Raw genomic sequence first — 19,742 nt, 5'->3', positions numbered from 1 at the left:
AGTAGTAACCATAAAAATGGCTAAGGGGTGGTTTCCAGGACAGGGATTAGACTAGTCCTAGACTTCAGTTAGAGCTGTCCAAACTGAAAACAACTTGCACTGACATATCTTAAAATCCATCAGTGCCACCGATCTATATAAATGACTGGATTGCGCATAGAACACTTAACGTAACAGCGTGAGGTGGAGCCAGCGCAGAGTTCGAGCGGCCATCTTGGAATACCCAACCGGCAGAGGGCGTCATTGACTTCCATTCAAAAACATGATCTAATTTCACCCGCTTTACAGCGTATCAGTCACACAAGGTTAATTTTTCGGATATGTGTACGTAAAATAATGGTTAATTCTGGTGTTATTTGCAATGTTTATGTTTAAATAGGGCAGGATAATGGATTTATAAAAAAAACGTTAAGGTGAGTGTGTCTGCTGCATTCTGTTAATGACATGGGTATAAATAAAGTTTTTTTGACATTCAGCTACACGGTCAGCGTTATTTCTCTGAATAAGTTTAGGTAACTTGTAAAGATAGCATAATTACAAAACCAGCAAATTATTGCATGCACATACGGTACAAACTATGATTATTTATTTAGATTTCAGAATGAGCACGTTTGTCATTAATACTAAATATGCTGCAGTCTGTCTGCTGATCTGATACTGTAATGAAGATGAATGTATAATAACTGTTTAAAAAGCAAAATGTACAATGTCAGTAAATAACTATGTACATGCTTAGGGCGTTTGCGTTGTAATAATGTACAGGGATACTTCAGATATAAAAACAGAGACTAGTAAAGTGTTTAATCATTAAAATCTGATAACGTCCATTGATTTAATAGAATGTTTGTGTATACCAACATGGCGGCACGATGGCTTCACAGATGTGACGTCATGAGCAATCCAGTCATTTATATAGATCAGTGATCAGTGCCCTTTGTTTTGCCTCAAAATGCACACAAGCAATGTTTTTAGTAAGGCATGTTTGTTAAAACTAGTTATACTTCCTAATTAAACTAAGGCCTAGTCCTGGCTTAAGATAATCCCTTTCTGGGAAACCACTCCCATATGTTTAATTTGTGATTACTGCCAGAAATTACAGATTTAAAAATAAGCCTTTAATACACAAAAGTAGTGCTGCAGAAAAACGAATCGCAACTAATCGTTTGCAGAATAAAATATTTTTGTTTACTTTATATATGTGTGTGTGTATTGTGTATAATAATTATGTATGTATAAATACACACGCATGCATATATTTATTTAAGAAATATTTACACGTGTATATACATTTTTATATTTATTTATGATATATATTATATATAAATATTTCATTGTAAAAACTGCAGCACAAAGTTGAAACAACTTGGTTTTGCAAGTTAATTCAACCTAATATCTTAAGTTTTGGCTTAAAAAAGTTGACATAACTTATCAATTCAGTTTGAAATTGTTCACTTAATTTTTTAAGCTAAAGTAACATAAAAATATGTATTGATTAATAAAATGCTGCATTTTTTTTACAGTGTATGAATACTTATAATTATTTCTTAAAATTATACATGTGTGTGTGTTTATGTATATACATAGTACACACACATATATAATGTAAACAAATCTTTTATTCTGCAAACGATTAGTTGCTATTAGTTGTTATACAACCATTTAAAGACAAGGCTTAAGGCTAGCCGTAGACTAAAACACATGTTTGAGCTGTCTCACCTAAAAATACCTTGCATTGACAGATCTTAAAATATGCCAGTGCCATTGATTTGTCTCAAGATACACCAGTAAATCTTTTTCTAAGGCATGTTTATAAAAGATGCTCAAACATCTTAATTCAAAGGAAAACACCACTGTTTTTCAATATTTTACTTTGTTCTTACCTCAACTCAGACAAATTAATGCATACCTATCTTTTTTCAATGCGTGCACTTTTAATCTTTGTACAGCGCCTCGTGAATGTGTTAGCACATTTATTCCCCATTCATTCCTTCGGTTCCAAACAGCCACCAAAGACTTCCATGTTTTCCCTATTTAAAGACTGTTAAATGAGAAGTTACACAAGTAAGTATGGTGGCACAAAATAAAACTTTTGTTTGGAACCATAGGAATGAACGGGGCCAGGCCAAATGCCAACACATTCAAGAAGCGCTGCACAAAGACAAAAAGTGCACACATTGAAAAAAGATAGTATGAATTAATTCATCTAAGTTGAGGTAAGAACATAGTAAAATATTGAAAAACTGTGGTGTTTTCCTTTAACTAAGGTCTAGTCCTGGCTTTAGCTAAGCCTTGTCTGTTAAACCAGGCCATGAACTTTTACATTAATAATATAAAAATACTCAAATTAATGATTTTATTGACACGTGTTATTATTCTGCGCAAAAATGTCTGAACTTGGCTTGTTAAACATTGACCTTAATGGTCTCTGTGTTCACTTTAGGCACAAAAACACATGATAATTCTTATATCATTCATTAAAGCAGCCTCTTTTCTATCATTTAAAAGTGAAAAAACACCCATAATATTAAATCGCATAAGTGACAATTAAGTCAATGCCAGGCAATTAGCCAATCTGTGGTCAAACCCTAATACACAATTTCATATCGGCGAACACATGCAGTCCTCATTTCAGTGTTATCTCTTAAATAACGGTGATTCAATGAGATCTCTTATGACATCATGCATAAATTGTCCTTTTTAAAAATATGCTTACAAAAACTTGTGAAATGATATCAGTGAATGATTTTATGGCTGGACCAGGGGTTAAAAAGAAATAGTTAGGTTAATAGTGAGATACCATATATGTAAGGTCTTGAAAGGTCCAAAATATTCCACATTGTCAAACACTATGAGGTGTGTCATGGATGAGTTTTTGTCTTATAGATGAGCAAAATATGTCAATTCATATACTGAATTATCATGCCCTATGCGGTAGCATTACCTCAAATAGTGATGTGCAGGGGAGCAGACATAACTCCTAAAACACATACAGCACAGTAAAATACACAAATACACATAGACAAACTAAGAGTCCCCACAGGAAACAAGTTAGAACACAAAGATTAACAAGAAAATCAGCAAGGACCAAAGATTAAAGATACACAGTGGAAATAATGAAGAAAAATTAAAGAAACAAACAATACAGTGAACAGAAGTGAAATGAAAGTTGTTGCTGCACTGCAAATCTATATCGTTGTAACAACATACAAAATCATGTGGTCTTATCTCACTGGTTTATAGTTAGGAGCATAGATCTGAATTTCGGAATTTCTAAGTCTGTCTGCTTGGATATGTACTGTATCTCTCTCTCTCTCTCTCTCTCTCTCTCTCTCTCTCTCTCTCTCTCTCTCTCTCTGCGTCTGACAGGAGTGCTGACTCATTAGGCACTAACAGTAGCAGGAGCTCTAATAGTGATGCTCACTGGGAAACAGACGGCCGCTTTTGAGAACAAGGCTTGCTGCCAACAGCAGCCAATGATCCCAGCTCACAGCCACCCTAGAGATTCCCAAGACGATCCCTTCTCTGAGGTAAAGCTGAGCTACTGGAACGTCATAACAAATATCTTGTTTAGACCCAAAGCACATGAATGAAGTAATTAATCCACTGACATAACTGAAACAGATGAGTATGTCTTATTTACACTTTTTATCTGTTCTAACTTTAACTACAGTACGTGAAAGCTCCTGTGATGCAAGGGACAGAGGAGGAGGAGAGATCTGAACAGAGTAAATAAACTCACGGTGAATGAGAGCTGGAGTTGGAGGAACTGCATGAAAGAGCACCAGGATTTGGCCTTATAAAACTGTATGTGCCAAAAACAAAAACCATAAGAGGGGAAACAGAGTTTGACAGGGTTGGAGGCAGAGGCAAAGACTACAGAGCTGTCAAACACTCTGACTCTGACCTCGCTTAACTCAGTGGGAAATACATATCAACAGTACTTTGACTTTTAAACATAAATAAATTAATAAAAAAACAGGTAGGAAGGCATTGTGTGTGATAATGTAATAAATATAATTATAGAATAAACAAATATACCATATATATTTTAATGGGTTCAACAACTGGTACTCAATAATACGAACAGGAAATGTCTATAAAGAAAGTAAATCACCTCACTATCTCAATAAACAGTCAAGGGTCACATTGTCAGAAAAAGTTGTCAAAAATAGTCCCTACCAATAAATGGGGCAGGGATGCTCCACTTTTTTTTGAAAATATACAAATTTTCCAGCTCCCTTAGAGTTGAACATTTGATTTTACCATTTTGGAATCCATTCAGCCGATCCCCGGGTCCGGCGCTACCACTTTTAGCATAGCTTAGCACAATCCATTGAATCTGGTTAGACCATTAGCATCGCGCTAAAAAATAAACAAAGAGTTTCGATATTTTTCCTTTTTAAAACCTGACTCTTCTGTAGTAATAATGTGTACTAAGACCGACAGAAAATTAAAAGTTCCAATTTTTTTAGGCAGATGCGTAATTATTTTCGAGTGTTTATTTCGTGCCTCCTGCAGCCATGTTACAACAGCAAAGTACTTGATTATTACGCCAGAATGAGAGTATATTCCTAGCCATAAAATCGCAACTTTTAATTTTCTGTCAGTCTTAGTACACAATGTAACTACAGAAGAGTCAAGTTTTAAATAGGAAAAATATTGAAACTCTTTGGTTATTTTTGAGCGCGATGCTAAATGGTCTAATCAGATTTAATGGATTGAGCTAAGCTATGCTAAAAGTACTAGCGCCAGACCCGGAGATCAGCTGAATGGATTCCAAAACGGTAACTCTAGAGGAGCTGGAAAATGAGAATATTTTTTAAAAAAGTGGAGTGTCCCTTAAAAATGTAATAATACGTACCATTTAGGTACAAGTATGAATTATATACATTTGGTTCCAATATGTACCTTTAAAGTATTAATATGTACCTTTCATGTACTATTAGGGGCGTGCACACCAAAGCTTTTTAGGGGGCGTGCACACCAACGCTTTTACGCTTGCAGCCGGCACATGTTTCAATTGTTTCCAATGGAAGCTCGGCGTTTTTCAAATAAGCCAGCAGCTAGCGGTTTTCTTCCGCGCTGAAATCCGGCGCTCTGACGTTTTTCCGCGTTCAGCGCTGAGTGCCGAGAGTTGAAAAATGTTCAACTTTGAATGAAAAGCTCCGCTCGTCAATGTCAGCTCTCACGTGGCCGTCCAGTCACAGTGGAGGAGGGGCGGGACAAGTATCGCGGCAACCAACCGTCTCACAGCTGACGTATCACACCTACCAAAGCGCTTAGCTGAAGAAAGCTGGCACCCAGCTGAAAAAACAGCTGGCATTTGGCGTTGTCCGTGTGTTTTCAGGGCGTTTAAAAGTTTTGGTGTACACAACCCCTTATGCGACTGAAAAAGCCCGGCGGACAGCTTTTTTCAACTGACGGACAGTTTTCTTCAGCTGAGCGCTTTGTTTGCTGTGATACTCCTGCTTTGTTTATCAATCGTTGTACGATGCCCCGTTTGGTTGTTGTGACACTTGTCCCACCCCTCCTCCACTATGATTGGACGGCCGTGTGAAAGCTGACATTGATGAGCTGAGCTTTTCATTGAATATTTTTCAACTCGCGGCCACCAAGCGCCGGCTTTCAGCGCTGAAAAAACTGCCAGCTGCTGGCTTTTTTGAAAAACACTGCGCTTTCGTTGGAAACATTTGAAAACATACGCAGGCCGCCAGTGTAAAAGCTTTGGTGTGCACGCCCCCTAAAGAACTAATAGGTACAAAAGTGTACTTTTTGAAAGGGTACTGCCCCAGTGACAGGTAGGGGCCATATTGAACATTTTTCCTGACAGTGCATAACCACATTAGATTTGAGAAGGACACCCCCCAACAATCTGAATAGCGATTGATCAAATACGAGCTTTTTTTAATTACAAATGAAACCTTTGACTGCCCCAATCTTAAATGTATGTTTACTGCTTGGTCATATTCTATTTGCCACCTTCCAAAACATTAAACAACTAAGTCAAAATAGTAAAATGAATTTAAAAAAATTCTTTAAATTACTGATCCTGTTGTTGCTCAATGACAAATAACTATGCCCAGAGGGAATCTGTAGACTTTTGTCCTTTTTTTAGCTTGAAAGTACTTATGTTTAAAATTCTAATCAGTGGATGAGATAAATACATGCGGGGCCAAGGACGTTTTGCAGGGTATCCTGCAGAGTTTCTTACAAAAGCAGATTTCATTTGGGCATATCGATAATTTGAAACACTCAAATCTGAGCCTCGATCGATTTGTCATTCACACTCTGTCAGAAAGCGTTTAAAAACTCCTCAGTGGCTAAAATTTCACACAGTAGTTCAATGAAAAAGAATATATGTCATTTTAGACAACCAAATAGTGGACATGGGTACAGGACCAACTGCAAAAAGAAAACAGCCTTGCAGCAACATACTAAAAAAATAAACTTAAGTTAATACAACAGCCAACAGAAATATGCACACAAACAGACACACAAACATAATTATAAAACATGTAAATAAAAGACAGGATGCGGTGGAGTTATGAACAGGTCAAAGAGGAGGGCATCAGCCTGACCTTCAGGTTTAATGCCTCCTAACTTACGCTGTCAGGGAAATGGTAGCGGCCGACATAGGGCTGACCTCCTTTACTTCCTTGGCTTTCTGTAAAGCCAATTTCTTACTGATGGCCTCCTCTTGTTCCTCCTCATCCTGCGAGAAGAGTAAACAGAGAAAGAGAGCGTAATAGAGGAGTATAAATTTGCATGCCATGCCAAATACTACCACAGTACCATCAACAAATCAAGATGGAGATGTTAATGGTACCGTCTTCCTGTAAGGTTGTAAATTCTTTGACAGTCTGAAAGCTTCATTACCTTGAGTTACTGACCAGGGCAAACATCGGTCATATCAAAATAGCATTTATGAGAAAGGCTTACAGTGTAAAAAAATAAAATTAAATCTATAGGATCTCGTACACATGAACTCGGCATACATAACATACTGTATGTGGTGTCTGTCTAGGTGTAGATGAACGGTACAGTGTGACACAGACCCAAAGCATGTATATTTGCCATGTATGTTTATGGGATGTATGTATATGCTAATATGCTAATATGCTGGGTGTAATTATGCCCAAACAACCTTGGTAAGTTCTTGTGCATTAGCCAGGTTATCAACAGCAATGGCTAAAAAGACATTCAGTAAGGTGTCTAATCAAATGAGCGTTAAGGAAATTCAGATGAAAGTGTTGATCAATATACTCAAGCAAGTGTAATAGGTTTGTTTCACCTTGACATTATAACATATGCTCTGTGTGATTAGTAATATACTCAATATCCCGAATAGCTTAGTGGTAGAGCATTGCGATAGCAGCACAGAAGTAAATTGGGTTCAAATCCAGGGAACACATATGGTTAAAAAAGAATGTGGACCTTGTAGTTCACTTTAAGTCCCTTTGAATAAAAGTGTATGCCAACTGCATAAATGTGACCCTCACAGCAAAATTATCAGTGTTAAATCAACACTGCTGGTGTATATATGGGGACCACCAGGTCTGTTGTTACTCATATAAACACCAGCAGTGTTGATTTAACACTGCTGATTTTGTTGTGCTGGACCACAAAAACAAGTCTTAAGTAGCACGGTATATTTGTAGCAAAAGCCAAAAATACATTGTATAGGTTCATATATATATTTTTAAATAAATGTAATCATCATATTATGTAAAGATCATGTTCCATGAAGATATTTTGTATATTCTTATATCAATATACAGTACTGTGCAAAGGTCTTATGCTGCATTTACACCAGCTGCGTTTGAGGTGTCAAAATCGCGTCTACCGCACCTAGTTTGCCGCTTGAACAGTTTGAGTGTACTCGCTTCATTTGCGCGTGAAAGCCGTGCGTGAAATTCTAGTCATTGAGACATTCACGCGGAAATTCGCGTCATGGGAGGGGCTTTTGCGACTTTGCTTGCTTTCTGTAATCACGTCACTACTAAAGCAAGCTCCTGATTGGTAAAGGGTGCTTTAGGGGCAGGACACACGGTTTTCCGCCAAAGTTCAAGTTTTTTAACTCGCTCGTTTGCCGCGGCAACGCTCAATTCGCGCGAACTAGACGTGCGAATGAGGCGGAATCGCGTTTACCGCACGGCGCTACATGCCTAATTCGCGCCGCGAGACCTCAAGACGCGCGTCAACGCGTCTTCACATTGACTTAACATTGAAATCACTCACGCTTGGCACATCTACCGTGGCTGGTGTAAACGCAGCAATAGGGGCGGGACACACCAAAGCTTTTTTACACGGCTGTTTTTTTCAACTGAGTGCCAGCTTTCTTCAGCCGAGCACTTTTGGTAGCTACTTGAGCTGTGAGCTGGTTGGCTGTTGTCATACTTGTCCCGCCCCTCCTCCACTGTGATTGGACGGGCGTGTGAGAACTGTCATTGACGAGCGGAGCTTTTTACTGAATCAACCGTCGAGCGATGGCTTTCAGTGCGAAAAAAATCGCTAGCTGCTGGCTTATTTGAAAAATGCTGAGCTTCCATTGGACACACACTGTACAGTATATATCCATGTGTTGGCCATCTTTAAAGCTAATTTTACTAAACAATTTTGTAGTAAAAAACTAGCTTCAGCAAAGACGCTCATCATTATACAAGTCCAAAATGTGTGAGGAGTTGTTGTATTATTTAACTACTTTAACTAACTACAAATATTTTAATATTTTAAGTTTGACTAGTTTTTTAGTCACAGATAAGGATACAGTTTCCAAACAGCGTGAGGATAATAAAGTACACGGAGCAGAACATTCCCGTGTGCACTCCTCCCTGAGATTTAATTCCATGATACATCACGGCGTTCCAATCCTCTCCCGTCAAGATCTGGAGACATAACACAGATCATGAAAATACTTCTAATATCACAAGGTAGTGTCCAATTCCCAGATGGCCATTACCTGAAACACTGTCAGAATAGCAGCAGGAAATGTGTCAAAGTTGGTAGTCGGGGTCTCGTCGTCAAAATTGAACCTGGAAGAGAGATGTGAAAGATGTCTTGGATGCCAGCTTTGAAAGATTTGAATCTCTTATTGTTATTTTTTATTTGTTAGCTAGCAAATATTAAAAAAGACTGAGCTTGAGGTGATCAGCTTGACAAAAAAGTATTGTCGTGAAACATCTAAAAGATTTTCTTTATATGCATGTAAAGGCAGCATTCAATTGGCTCATCTTTGCATCACTGTATTTAACAATATTCTCTCATTCTCTCAGGGGCTCCACAGGGGCTTCATTACAAGACAAGACAGAGAGATTACATTTTTGAACAAAAGAAGAAATTTCACACAATCGAGCTTGTTTTTGTTATTATGGAGAACAAAAAGTAATTCCTTTCCCTGCACAACCCATGTTCCTTACTTTGTTACAGTATTACGTATACATGAAGGCAACTGAAAATGATGACGATTGCAGTAAAAACAATCAAAATCTTGCACATACATGTAACAGAAGTATTAAATAAAAGATTCTCATCACTTCCAAACTGAGAATGTTTTATCACTGTCACATGAAACTGTCTCTCTATTTCAACCCAGAACATGATTTGGATCAGACAGCGAGTTTATCATGTCCATCTACGGTCTTAAATATTAATGTGCTGTGGAGCTGAAACCGAGAGCCAGAGAAGCACAAAAGCAATTTCTCATTTCACTAAGCACAGAGCTTCACTGATATCAGTAGGGGATGGTCTCTCCTGCAGGTTTCCAAACGTTGCTTTGTTATGTTTCAATGGCTTTTTATTATTTGCTATTTGTTTATCTAGCGCACTTTTCATTTCAATACATCGCATGACAGCATGTTTGTGCATCTAAGCTGATATTTACCTCACGGGAAGCATGAGGCAATTCTCCTCTGTTGTAGTGTGCAATCAATAATTCATGAAACGGAGAAATGAAAACTTCTGCCATCTGGATCTGCTCAGACATGTTTGTCAACATGGGGCTAAAGGCTAAGCGAAATGGCAGGGCTTGGAGGAATCATGAATCCTTAGATTGGGAACGTTGGAGACGAATTTACCATGTCAAGGGGGTTTTAGACCTTTCAGATATATAAAGGGAGTCAAAAGTACACCATAGTAGGCTTTGTTTACACTGCAAGTCCTAATGCACGGATCCGATCATTTAATCATATCCAATTTTTTGTTCCGCCTATTTACACTGACTTAAAGGTATAGCGGAGGATTTTCTCGAATTTTAGAAAAGAACCGCCTTCTCCACTTTTAAAAAAAATGCAATTGCATAACACTCCTGATTGACAACTAGGAGGACCAAAAGTCTTGATGATCCACCCGAAGAAAATCCTCTGCAATACCTTTAAGACATGACTCATATCTGATATCCGTGTTTAAAGTAAAGGAAAACACCACCGCTTTTTCAATATTTTACTATGTTTTTACCTCAACTTAGATGAATTAATACATACCTATCTTTTTTCAATGCGTGCACTTCAATCTTTGTACAGCGATTCTTGGATGTGTTAGCAATTAGCCTAGCCCCATTCATTCCTATGGCTCCAAACAAAAGTTTTATTTTGTGCCACCATACTTACTTGTGTAACTACTCATGTAACAGTCTTTAAATAGGGAAAACATGGAAGTGTTTTGTGGCTTCTAAATTCATCCCTGTTTGGATCCTAAGGAATGAATGGGGCTAAATGCTGACACATTCAGGAGGTGCTGTGCAAATATTAAAGGTGCATGCATTGAAAAAGATAGGTATGTATTCATTTGTCTAAGTTGAGGTAAGAACATTGTAAACTATTGAGAAACGGTGGTGTTTTCTTTTTAAACTTCCGCAAAATTGTATTGTTGCGATGAGATGAGCACCAGAATTTGCCCTTGAGTTCTAGATCAAGCAATGCTATCTAATGGCAATTCGTACGTATCCTTTACAGGGTGGCTAATTCGTATTAATTGTTACGACCATATTCATACATTTTTGTACGATTTGCCTTGACCCCTGTAATGTTGGGGTTAGGTTTATGTTATTATTTTTTATGACAATCGTACAGTTTTGCATGATTAACTTTTCTACGAACCTCTATCTATGTACAACATCTCATAAAATCTATATACCTTTTCGTGATCAGGCTGGATCAACTTAAGCGGGTGTCACTCACACATGCAGACTTTAGGCACATGTTTTATTCATGAAATATCAGTGCTACGATACAAATTGTGACCACTAATGGGAACACATAAATGAATCACTAGTGATTGCAGACAATGTTCTTCTCTTTTGCATAAGCAGCAAGTGATAGCGCATTGTTTACAATCTTTTAAACTGAGATTTGCACTCTAAATATAGTGCAGTTTCTACAACCTACTATTAGTATAATGTAACTTGTTGTGTAACACTTGTATGTATAAATTATTATCCATGTTCATTTTCAGATGGCTCTGTATCAGGGCATTAAGGGGTGTGTACACCTAAGGGGTTAAACCCAGCTGAAAACGCCAGGTAGGTGCCAACTGTGGGTGCTTGCCAGCATTTCTTCAGCTAAGCGCTTTGGTTGCTCTGATAATTCTGTTTTGTTTATCGTTGTACGATGCGCCGGTTGGTCGCTGCAGTATTTGTCCCGCCCCTTCTCCACTATGATTGGATGGCTGAGTCAAAAGTGTGACATTGATGAGCTCAGCATTTCACCCAAAGTTGCCAATTTTTGAACTCTTGGCTCTTAGCTTTGAACGCAGATAAACTGCAAGTGCCGGTGCTCAGCCCGGACAAAAAGCACCAGCTGCTGGCGTTTTTAAAGAGTAACTAAACCCCTGGACAGGGCCTGACTCCACCCACTGGCAATATTTGAAAAATGCAAGAAAAGTGGGCAGACCTCAATGGAGATAAAGGGGACGAACTGAGCTCAGACCAAGTGTGTGTTGAGATCGTAATAAGGGTGTGATGAGCTTGAACCTGCTTACGTAGGGTCGTACCGCTTACATCACGTGAAAATTCAACTGCAGTAGCCACCATTCACCCTGAAGAGGGCAACACTCAGACGTTTTTACACCATATATTGTAGCAAATGTCAAAAAAGATACTCAAATCAATGAACAGCACTAATAATGCCCCATTCTTACAGATCATTAACTAAAAAAAGTTGGTTTAGGGTTTAGTTACTCTTTAAATGCACAAAGCTTCCATTGAAAAAAATTTAAAACATACACCGTGACCGCATGATTAAAAGCCTTATTGTACGCACCCCCTTATTGTTCCATACAACAATTTGGGGGTCAGTCTTGCATTACAGTCTAGTCTTACAGATAGTAAGGGTTAATCGTCTCAAAAGTCTGCAAAAGTACATAATTGTTGTGTAAAAATGGCTTTAATGCTTTCCACATTGGTTAAGTGACAACTGCAGGGGCTAGAAACACAAGTACTTCATGTGCATCTTTCAGATGATCCCTGTGTGCAAATGTATCTTTTGCATCTTATATTTTATATAAATATTGCATTATTATCAGTGACATTTGGTCACGTAATAGGCGGGATAAGACCTTAATTTACGATAGCACAAAGTAAATATATGGACAAAAAATATTAAAAACAACATAATCCTTTACATAATTCACACCAACAATGCTCAATACATCATACAAAACAAAATAATACAAACAGAGCATCACTGATCCAGTCATTGTGTGAATTTCACATGGCATGTTTGTGTACTTTAAGAAGGAAACACATGAAAAGTAATTCCAGATTTAAAAAATGACACTAAGCTACTCGGGCCCCCAATAATAAGAGCTCTGCTCTTTCAAGTGAGTACAGCATCAGAATGTTCACTTCCGATTGGAATTTGCCCATTATTGTTGATCCTAAGGGCTTTGAAAGGCAAAAAACTGAGATTAGACATCAGTTTAAATTTAACTTTTTACTTACTGTCCACCAAAGAGCTGCATCCCCAGCAGAGCAAATACCACAATGAAGAGAAACAGGAGGAACAGGAGACTGATGATGGACTTCATCGAGTTGAGCAGAGACACCACCAGATTTCGCAAAGAGTTCCAATACCTACAGAAGCGTTCCATATTCTTAGGAATGCGCACTCATTTCAGGACATAACGTACTATAATGAATGTAAGAACACGATCTGAAAGGCACCACAGATATGAAGGAGAACTTACTTGGTAACCTTGAATATCCTCAACAAACGTAACGCTCGCAACACGCTGATGCCAAAAGAAGCTCCTGGTTTTACTGCTGCCCAGATTACCTCGAAAATGCTTCCCACAATCACCTGCCAAAAAACATAATAATCATTCGTCAAGAATGCTTTGCTGTTTCACCAGCAGTTAATTTTTTTATTCTCCTGAAAGAAAAGCAGAACCCGTGGCATTAACTGCTAATGGAACATTTACTTGGTCCTGCGCATCATTTGTATCTGATGAAATGTTACTCACCCCAAAGTCAAAGCAGTTAAATGAGGAGTGAAAGTAGGTCCTGGGCCCGAGGCCATACATCTTTAGACTCATCTCTATTAGAAACAGACCGAGAAACACAAACTCCGCCAAATCTGTACAAAAGAAAAATAATTTGTCAATGGACAGTGCAAGTCAAATTGTACAGTATATGCAGTACAAACATACTGTAAGACCACTTAACCATGCTGTTAATGGAGTTTATCTATCATCCTAGTCGTTGCAGTGGATTTACACGGCTGAGTGGGAATGATGGAGTCTAGTCTTTAAAGATCCGGGCAGGTAACCAAAAGGTTGTACATTTAAACCCTACAAGGGACAATCCATAAACTCCAACACATTGCGCTTTTAAGTAAGGTACTAAACCCCTAAGAGTTCCTGTGGGAGCTAATTGTACTTTATGTGGTTTTGAATCATCTAAACGTCACTAAATTAACTAAATAATCAGTCCAGTTGGATGGTAAATAGAGATATATGAGAGGCCCATAAGGGAGTTGGGATTTTAGTAGAGATGGATCGCCCCCATTTGGGTGTTGATCACAAACATGTCGACCAAACAAAACTGAGTGTAAGATCAGAAAAATTATGATCTCCATGAAGGGATAAAGTGACCTTAAATACAGTTTGCTAACTATGACTATGATGCTGTTATGTTAAAAATGCAATGTGGGACTTTTAAAAGGATCTCTTGACAGAAATGCAATATAATATACATAACTATATTATCAGTGGTGTATAAAGACCTTACATAATTAACTGTATTGGTTTAATAACCTTGAATAAGCCGTTTTATCTAGATAGAATGCGTGTCCCCTTACACAGAAGTCGCCATTTCGCGCCAGCATATTTCTACAGTACCCCAGGGTTTCCCGCAGAAAATTTGTTAGTTAAGGTGGTAGGGCTGGGCGGGTGGTTTTGTGGCCCGGGGCGTGGTATATAAAGGGGCGGGGAGTACGCGTCATGATGAAAATGAAAATATTTTTATTCAAAACACTCAAATAAAACTTAATTTTAAAGAAACTATGACAGAAAATTAACACATACTAGATTATTAATGAATTAAATGTTTTTAACAGATACCTCTAACAAAAATTGCTGCGTGATGAAGTGAAACTAAAGGGTTAATAAACACAAACTGAAGCAGATGTTGTAGAACATCAGGCGAACGATGATAGATAGATAAAAATTTCCCACTATTAATTACATTATCTTAAATTAGTGTAACTACTGTGGCATGTAAATAATGCACATAAATAACGTGAACAACAGCGCTGAACAATTGTATCTAATCAACAGGCACGTGCAACCTAGCTAGCAGGTTGCTCAAACAACAAAAATCACCTGCTAACTAACTTTAAATTTGCAAGGACTATAGACTAATACAATAACAGGCTTAAATAACCCCAAAACATAAGTCCACATACAGTTCTCACGGACACGTGTTTTATCAACTGGCTATCCTCCAGACAGTTGACAAACCATTTCAACCGTGTGGCGCGTGCACGCTCGCGGTGTGAAATGCGTCCTCGCTATTTTCCGAGATGTTTTATCAACTGGCTACTAGCTATCCTCCAGATTGTGACGGACCACTTCTTTCTCTCATTTGGCCGTGTGGCGCGCGTGCCGCTCGCGGTGTGAAGCGCGTCCGCGCTATTCTCCGAGATGCACTTGTTTGCAGCAAATTTAATTTTTTTTGGACGACCTAGTTAAGGCGGTAGGGTTTCCCAGCTTAGGCGGGCCGCCCGAACTGCAAAGTGCTGCGGGGAAACCCTGTATCCCTAAACGGACAAACTGTTCTATAGAGCGTGTTTTATTATTACATTGTCTCAGACGATGACGTGTTTGTCCTGTGGCAGCTACCGTAGTTTCTCTATGCGTTTCGAAAGGAAGGGGGTGAGCTGTGGACGGAGCCGTTGGTTGCAATTCACTGTCTTACCACTAGACGCCACTAAAAGTCCCACATTGCCCCTTTAATGAAACCGTGCCACTTGGCTGCCATCTTTGCAAGGTATGTGGGCAGATAACTCAGTCGTGTAAAACTAAAGTCTTATCTAAGTGAATGGGAAAAGACAGATATCTGTAAAATCGCATGCTAAAATCACAATTAAAGGCGCTCTAAGCGAATCTGTGCGACGTCACTTTTTGTTGATGTTTGAACTGTTTTCAAACAAACGGAGCGTAGCTAACTCATGAACGCGCCCAACCCCCAAATCCTTCTTGTCGTTTATTGGCTGGAACACTTTGTTATGTTTTGTGTTGGTTAGGTTTGGCCACTTTGTTTTTATTGCAGTTTGTGTTGTCTGCAGAGATCGCCTTTTTTTACAGTTTGATCAGCGGACAGGCAGCAAGCAGATAGTGAGGAGATGTTTGCTGTATGTAACAAAAAATTTTTTATGGTCTAAAACGCTTAGAGCATCTTTAAACCACATATTTCTGACAAAACAATTAAACCTGATGTTAATGGTACCATACCCTCAAATTGCACTAAAAAAAGTTTTTGACATTGTTTCAGGTACTCCGCAAGGTACATGACTCTGTATAGAGCCCCTCCCCCAGAGAATCCTCAGTCTTTATCGATTAATGATTGGTTATTTTAATTGGAAAGCGAGAATTTATATTGACCTTTGAATTTTTCCTATTTATAGTACAGTAATAGCAGTGCCACATCTTGCTATATCCAATATTTGGAACTTAATAACTTGTTCAGGGTATACAGTAGAAGTGCAAACATAGCATATTGCTTCGGAAATTACTGTAAACAATTGTTATACAGGAATGCTAATTTTAAAGAAGAACATTAACATTAATGTTTAACATTAACATTAATGTTTAACATTAACGTCACTCCACTCCCTCAACGCATAGTCACAACAACATGCTCAGTTCTATTTAAATCTTATAATAACCAATATAATAAATGATGCAATAAATACTGTACTTAAGAGCACTTATGCTGAAAATGCCCTGTAAACTTTGGCTTTTTGATTGACATTTGTTCCGATTTTACTTTTAAATCAATCCTAATGCACATAAGCCACATACAAATATAGATCACATAAACCTGTCATCCTCCAGAGAGCTATAATGGTGTTTTAAACATGCAGTTCACTTACACAGAGCATATGTGAGCCATTCGGGCTGGTCATAGTGGACTATAGCCACACACAGTGTGTTCAATCCCACTATACAGAGTACGGTCCAGTAAAAGCTCTGGGCCTTCACCATACGACGAATGAAGAAGCGAAACCTCTTCTCTTTTCTGCGAAAATACGACGAGCTCTCGTTCTTGCTGCTCTTCACGCTTGTACGGGTGAATGGAGAACCCTGGGGAGCTACAGAGAGAGAACAAGACACAAGAGGAGAGCAGATGATGGAGAGAAGAGGAGTGAAAGGAGAGATGTTGTTTTTCTACACAATCTATTACCTGCCACTAAATATCACGATCAAGCATGATTAGTCGTTTAATATGTAAATTAGAAGGTCTTTTTATATGCATAGACAATTCATGGCAAAATTAAGGTTAAGTATACACCAATGACGAATGCACAACATTAGTTTGCGACACTAACAGTCTTTGTCTCGGGAGAGCGACATGGCAGACTGTTAGCAGAGACAGTCGGTTTATGAGAGCTGGCGGTTTATGAGAGCTGTCAATGCGCATGAATTATTCCTTGTACTGTGAACTGCAAAACACAAAAATTCAAGTACTTCATATCCGTAAGTACCAGCCCACTTCAAGTTTATTGCCTAATATAGAGGAAAAAGTGCACATTTGGGTAGGGTAATTGTTTTACCTTTTGGCTCTGTGGCTCTAACCCTCATCCACTAAACCACGCAGAAATTTCAGTACCTCACATTAAACATAAATGTCAAGTTACTGCTTTAAAAAAAGCAGTGACAAATCCTTCCATTAGTTTCTTGTTCCTCGCCTTGGAGAGATGAATATTCATTCTGGTGGCTATTTTAATATGGAAATTTGACTTGGGTGAAGGCTCATACACCAGCAGGCTCAAGCTACAGTATGTCATCTATCTACTCACTTAATCCCCCCTTCTACTATTAGACCTTATTTCTTTCTCTGTTTTTATGAATAAAACTCATATCAACATGCATGAATACACACATTGGAGAGTACACGACAGCAATACGCGACAAGCGTTAGTGAAATCTATTTTTGAAATGCTTCTGTGACGTCACGGTTGACAGCTCCGCCCATAATAAGATCTCATTTAATGAAAATTCTGTTCAACATGAATATTAATAGCCAAAATTTATCAAATTAATTATAGAAAACAAAAACTGTTCAAACGATGAACTCTATAATATCAAACAGCTGTATTTCTTAACAAAGAATGCACTGACTAACTAGCTTTAAATTGATTCATTTGGTTAGATTTTATTATCTAATTATTATGTATTTTATTATGTATTTATGAATTTATTATGCAAGTGTGTCACCTACATGCTGTGTTCTGATTGGCTGATTGATTGTTGCATCTAATAGTTGCATCACGTCTGGTGTGGACAGACAAACTGCTTGTCGCTAGAATCTTAAAGGGACAGTTCACCCAAAAATTCAATTCTGTCATTTACTCACTCTAGTGTTGTTACAAACCTGTATAATTTTTTTTCGGATGACCACAAATGAAGATATTTTGAGCAACGTTTGAAAACCGTTCATGAGCCCTATTGACTTCCATAGTAGGAAAAAAGAATACTATGGAAGTGAATGGGGATCATAATGGGTTTGGTTTCAAATATTCCTCAAAATGTTTTTCTTTGTGTTCATCAAAACAAAGAAATTTGTACAGGTTTGTAACAACATGAGAATGACTAAATGATGACAGAATTTAGGTTTTTGGATGAAATATCAACTTTAGACACGGTGTCAGGCCTATGTGCACGTCTCTGTGTCAAATGTTCGTTTAACACCCTGTCCATTAACTAATGGCGCTTTTCCATTGCATAGTACCCCACGGTTTGGTTTGGGCAGGTCGGGTCAGCTCACCTCACTTTGGCTTGGTTAGCTTTTCCATCGAGTTTAGTAACACTTCGGAGCGCTGTCTACTGCTGTGACATCATACAAGTGAGAGCGTCGTTGTACATTCCCAAACATTCATTTATTTCTCAGTCCGCCACAAAATTAAAATTGACCACCACAAATAGATGTTTGCACATCACGTTTATCACTACCTCTGTCTCACATGACAGTTTCTGTACAAACATCCGTGGCGTCAGCCGACCCGCTCCGCTGAGCCTCATTAAAGATGCATTTCAGCATATATCCGGACGTGCACGTCGCAAATGTGCCGCCACAAACTGCAAGTCTGGAAAGAAAATGTTATGGTGTGCCTGATTCTCAACCTGTGGATGTTTTTCTTCGCTAAAAGAGAGTTTGGTAACATACAGCAAAGCACAGATGACATGGTTTACTCGAGACAGCGCAAGCTAGCTTGAAGGTAAAGCTAATATTTTACATTATAGTGATGACGCTGGTAGTGACGATTCTCTCAGACCAATCAGTGATCAACAGTGTTCTTGCGTCACGTTTTGGTATCAGCTCGGGTCATTTGGAATACCAGCCGAGGTGGTACTAAAAAAAGTATCGGTACTACATACTGCACCCAGTGGAAAAGCCCCCAAAAGTAAGATGACCCGACCTGACCCAAACCAAACCGTGGGGTACTATGCAATGGAAAAGCGTCAAAAGATCCCTTTATGAAATGGGTCCTTCATGTCAGCACGGATGAACTGTATCGTTTGCTGCCTGATATCCCACAGTCCAGTGCGTGTATTTCCAAAAAGTATAACTGAAAAGAGATGAACCTAAATCAAAAAGCTGGACTTTCACTGCTTTCCTCAGAATCACCTTCATGCCATAATGCTGTCTGTTAAGTCAAGATTTAAGACTTAGGTTGCAGACACATCTCGAGTGTGCAGCATAAAGTGGGGAACAATGAAGACACTAAAAGACATCACTCATGATTCACACCCAAAGGTCATCTTTGAAAGAACCAATAAGAACAATCCATATCTCATCGCTGGTAATTTAAGCTACTCAAACCATTCATCAAACATTGTCACAAATAGAGAAATGATCGGTGACATTGAAGTGCATGAAAACAGTACACTGACTTACCGACTGATGAGATGTCTGTGAAATGGTCTTCACACTCCTCTGCGCTGATAAGGTCATTTTTGCTCTTTTTTGCTCTCTTTAATACTAAACGTGTGGGTAAGAAAGTAAACAAACAATTAACAGCAGTAAT

General features: G+C 38.5%; 1 protein-coding gene across 10 annotated transcripts in view; it reads right to left on the bottom strand.

Annotated features, from left to right (window-relative positions):
- Positions 1-19,742, bottom strand: part of cacna1ba (calcium channel, voltage-dependent, N type, alpha 1B subunit, a) — a 160,375-nt gene that overhangs the window by 58,694 nt on the left and 81,939 nt on the right. For 4 of the 10 annotated variants that reach the window (XM_073861032.1, XM_073861035.1, XM_073861033.1 and 1 more), the window contains exons 10-20: positions 19,613-19,696; positions 16,587-16,805; positions 13,456-13,568; positions 13,180-13,292; positions 12,935-13,066; positions 8,960-9,032; positions 8,768-8,885; positions 7,145-7,212; positions 6,606-6,712; positions 3,740-3,802; positions 2,942-2,977 (exon numbers count right to left, since the gene is read on the bottom strand). In XM_073861032.1, the coding sequence (XP_073717133.1) occupies positions 2,942-2,977; positions 3,740-3,802; positions 6,606-6,712; positions 7,145-7,212; positions 8,768-8,885; positions 8,960-9,032; positions 12,935-13,066; positions 13,180-13,292; positions 13,456-13,568; positions 16,587-16,805; positions 19,613-19,696 (1,126 nt within the window). The remainder of the gene's footprint in view (positions 1-2,941; positions 2,978-3,739; positions 3,803-6,605; positions 6,713-7,144; positions 7,213-8,767; positions 8,886-8,959; positions 9,033-12,934; positions 13,067-13,179; positions 13,293-13,455; positions 13,569-16,586; positions 16,806-19,612; positions 19,697-19,742) is intronic. The other 6 variants (XM_073861034.1, XM_073861039.1, XM_073861036.1 and 3 more) reach the window with 3 other exon arrangements.

The sequence above is a fragment of the Misgurnus anguillicaudatus genome, chromosome 22, assembly GCF_027580225.2.
Source record: "Misgurnus anguillicaudatus chromosome 22, ASM2758022v2, whole genome shotgun sequence".
Taxonomy (NCBI): domain Eukaryota; kingdom Metazoa; phylum Chordata; class Actinopteri; order Cypriniformes; family Cobitidae; genus Misgurnus; species Misgurnus anguillicaudatus.
Note: the sequence above shows the minus strand (reverse complement) of the source record. Positions and strands in the feature narration are given on the sequence as shown.